The 2,598-nt window shown below is 66.0% G+C and overlaps 1 protein-coding gene across 1 annotated transcript in view; it reads left to right on the top strand.

Moving 5' to 3' along the window:
• Positions 1-6: 6 nt before the first annotated feature.
• GAA (glucosidase alpha, acid) overlaps positions 7-2,598 on the top strand; it is a gene marked incomplete at its 5' end in the record, with an annotated part of 5,010 nt that continues 2,418 nt past the window's right edge. The window contains 11 exons of the mRNA XM_029960120.1: positions 7-76; positions 163-282; positions 411-529; positions 659-790; positions 928-1,038; positions 1,201-1,314; positions 1,422-1,506; positions 1,628-1,745; positions 1,948-2,081; positions 2,207-2,358; positions 2,562-2,591. Coding sequence (XP_029815980.1) covers positions 7-76; positions 163-282; positions 411-529; positions 659-790; positions 928-1,038; positions 1,201-1,314; positions 1,422-1,506; positions 1,628-1,745; positions 1,948-2,081; positions 2,207-2,358; positions 2,562-2,591 — 1,185 coding nt within the window. The remainder of the gene's footprint in view (positions 77-162; positions 283-410; positions 530-658; positions 791-927; positions 1,039-1,200; positions 1,315-1,421; positions 1,507-1,627; positions 1,746-1,947; positions 2,082-2,206; positions 2,359-2,561; positions 2,592-2,598) is intronic.

The following is a 2,598-nucleotide window of genomic DNA, read 5'->3' as shown; positions in this document are numbered from 1 at the left end:
TCCCACCCTTTCTACCTGGTGATGGAGGACGACGGTTCAGCCCATGGGGTCTTTCTGCTGAACAGCAACGCGATGGGTGAGTCCCGTGGAGGTGCCGGGGCGAGGGCTCAGCCCCATCTCTGTCCTCAGCTGCTTCTTCCTCTGGCACTTGTGCTTCCCCAGACGTGCTCCTGCAGCCCAGCCCGGCCCTGACCTGGCGCACGACGGGCGGGATCCTGGACTTCTACATCTTCCTGGGCCCCGACCCCAAGAGTGTGGTGCGGCAGTACCTGGATGTCGTCGGTACGGGCGAGCCATGAGCGGGGGTGTGGGTGCTGTGAGCAGTGTGGCAGAGCTGGTGTGGCAGAGTGGGGCTGTGGGGCAGCGTGATGCTGGGCCATCCCTGCCAGCACCCACCCTCCGGCTTCCAGGGTTCCCCTTCATGCCCCCGTACTGGGGCCTGGGCTTCCACCTCTGCCGCTGGGGCTACTCCTCCACCGACATCACCCGGCAGGTTGTGGCCAACATGACAGCAGCCCGCTTCCCCCTGGTAGGTCTGGGCTAGTCCCTGGAGCCTCTGTCCAACAGTGGCCATAGGGGAGTTAATGGGAGCCCCTGTGGGCGGGGGTCCCATGGCACTGTGCAGGAGTCCCTGCTCCACCCGTGTCACCATTCACAGGATGTGCAGTGGAATGACCTGGATTACGCAGATGCCAAGAGGGATTTCACCTTCAACAAGAAAAGCTTTAAGGACTACCCGGAGATGGTGCAGGACTTCCACCGCTGCGGGCTGAGGTACATCATGATCGTGGTGAGTGACACCCACACGGGTGGGCCAGCACTGGGGCTGCAGCTGCCCCAAGGGCAGTGATGGAGCTTCCTCTGTGGAAGGCAGGGCCGGCCCTTCCCTGCCCTTGCTGGTGAAACCCTGGCTCTGTGCCCTGCCAGGATGCTGGGATCAGCAGCTCGGGACCCCCTGGCACCTACAAGCCCTACGACGAGGGACTGAAAAGAGGGGTGTTCATCCGAAATGCCACAGGACAGCCCCTGGTCGGGAAGGTGTGTGTGGGAGCAGCCTGAGCCCTGCGGGAGGGGGGTCGAGCAGGGCCATGGGAGCAGGACCCCAAGGGCCAGAGGGAAATGCTCAGGGGGTGGCTGTGATGGAAGGCAGGGTGGTATGTGGGGTGGAGGGCTCTGCCCACTGCTGCCTCCCTCCCGCAGGTCTGGCCAGGCCCAACCGTCTTCCCGGACTTCACCAATCCGGAGACTCACGAGTGGTGGCATGACATGGTGAAGGACTTCCACGACCAAGTGCCCTTTGATGGCATGTGGCTTGTGAGTGGCCCTGGCAGAGCTGCTGGCTATGGCTCCCTGGCTCCCTCCCTGCACCTCCGCTGGGCCCCAGTGTGGCAGGGAGGGCATCCCGTCCTTTCCCTCCCCAGGACATGAATGAGCCGTCGAACTTCGTGGAGGGCTCCCAGGATGGCTGCCCCCAAAACAACCTGGAGCAGCCCCCCTACGTGCCAGGTATGGGAGTGGGTTCCAGCCCTTCCCGGGGCCGTGGGGACGCTGGGAGGATCCCGGAGGACGCTCCGGTCCCAGCTGGGTGGGCTCTGACCTCGCCCTTGCCCCCGCCCGCCTGGTGCAGGCGTGTTCGGGGGGCGCCTGCGGGCCGGGACCATCTGTGCCTCCAGCCAGCAGTTCCTGTCCTCCCACTACAACCTGCACAGCCTGTACGGGCTCACCGAGGCCATCGCCTCCCACAAGTAAGCCTGGGGCTCCTGCTGGGCTCCTGCACATCCCAGGGGATGCCAGAGCTGGCAGAGAGCCCCAGCGTGGGCAGTGTGGGCACAGGGAAGGCACTGAGCGGGGAGGGAGGGTTTGGTGTGTAACAAACAGTGTGCCGTGGGAGCTGCTGAGCCCCTTCCCTGTCTGGGCGGTGCTGAGCAGACCCCGCTCTGCCCTCAGTGCACTGCTGAGGGTCCGGGGCAAGCGCCCCTTCGTCATCTCGCGCTCCACGTTCGCTGGGCACGGGCGCTACGCCGGGCACTGGACAGGGGACGTCGGCAGCAACTGGGAGCAGCTCTACTACTCCATACCAGGTAGGCTGTGGGGCACTTGGGGCACATCCAGCCCTGCTTCCCTCCTGTGCTGCCCCTGCAGCCGGGGGCTTCTCCACAGGCTCTGTCCCCCCAGCACCTCAGCGCCCGCTGTGCCCCCTCCACAGAGGTGCTGCTCTTCAACCTGTTCGGGGTGCCGCTGGTGGGTGCCGACATCTGCGGCTTCGCGGGCGACACGTCCGAGGAGCTGTGCGTGCGCTGGACACAGCTGGGCGCCTTCTACCCCTTCATGAGGAACCACAACGACCACGGCACCCGGGTGAGCCCCGGGAGCCCTCACCCTGCCGGGCAGGGGGGCTCTGGGATGAGCGAGCGTGCATGGGAAGGTGGCTGGTGCAGCTGCAGTGCCACGTGCCCTCGGTGCTGGGCCTGGGCTGGGAGAGTCCATCCTGCACCCCAGAAATGCACCCGCCCTTCCTTCCTGTGTGGTCTGAGCGTCCCCCTCGGGTCTCTCCCCCGCAGCCACAGGAGCCCTACGCCTTCAGCCCGGCCGCCCAGG

The sequence above is a fragment of the Manacus vitellinus genome, unplaced genomic scaffold (genome assembly GCF_001715985.3).
Source record: "Manacus vitellinus isolate BGI_N305 unplaced genomic scaffold, ASM171598v3 scaffold_24_pilon, whole genome shotgun sequence".
Taxonomy (NCBI): domain Eukaryota; kingdom Metazoa; phylum Chordata; class Aves; order Passeriformes; family Pipridae; genus Manacus; species Manacus vitellinus.
The sequence above is the reverse complement of the archived record's forward strand: the minus strand, read 5'-3'. Positions and strand labels throughout refer to the sequence as shown.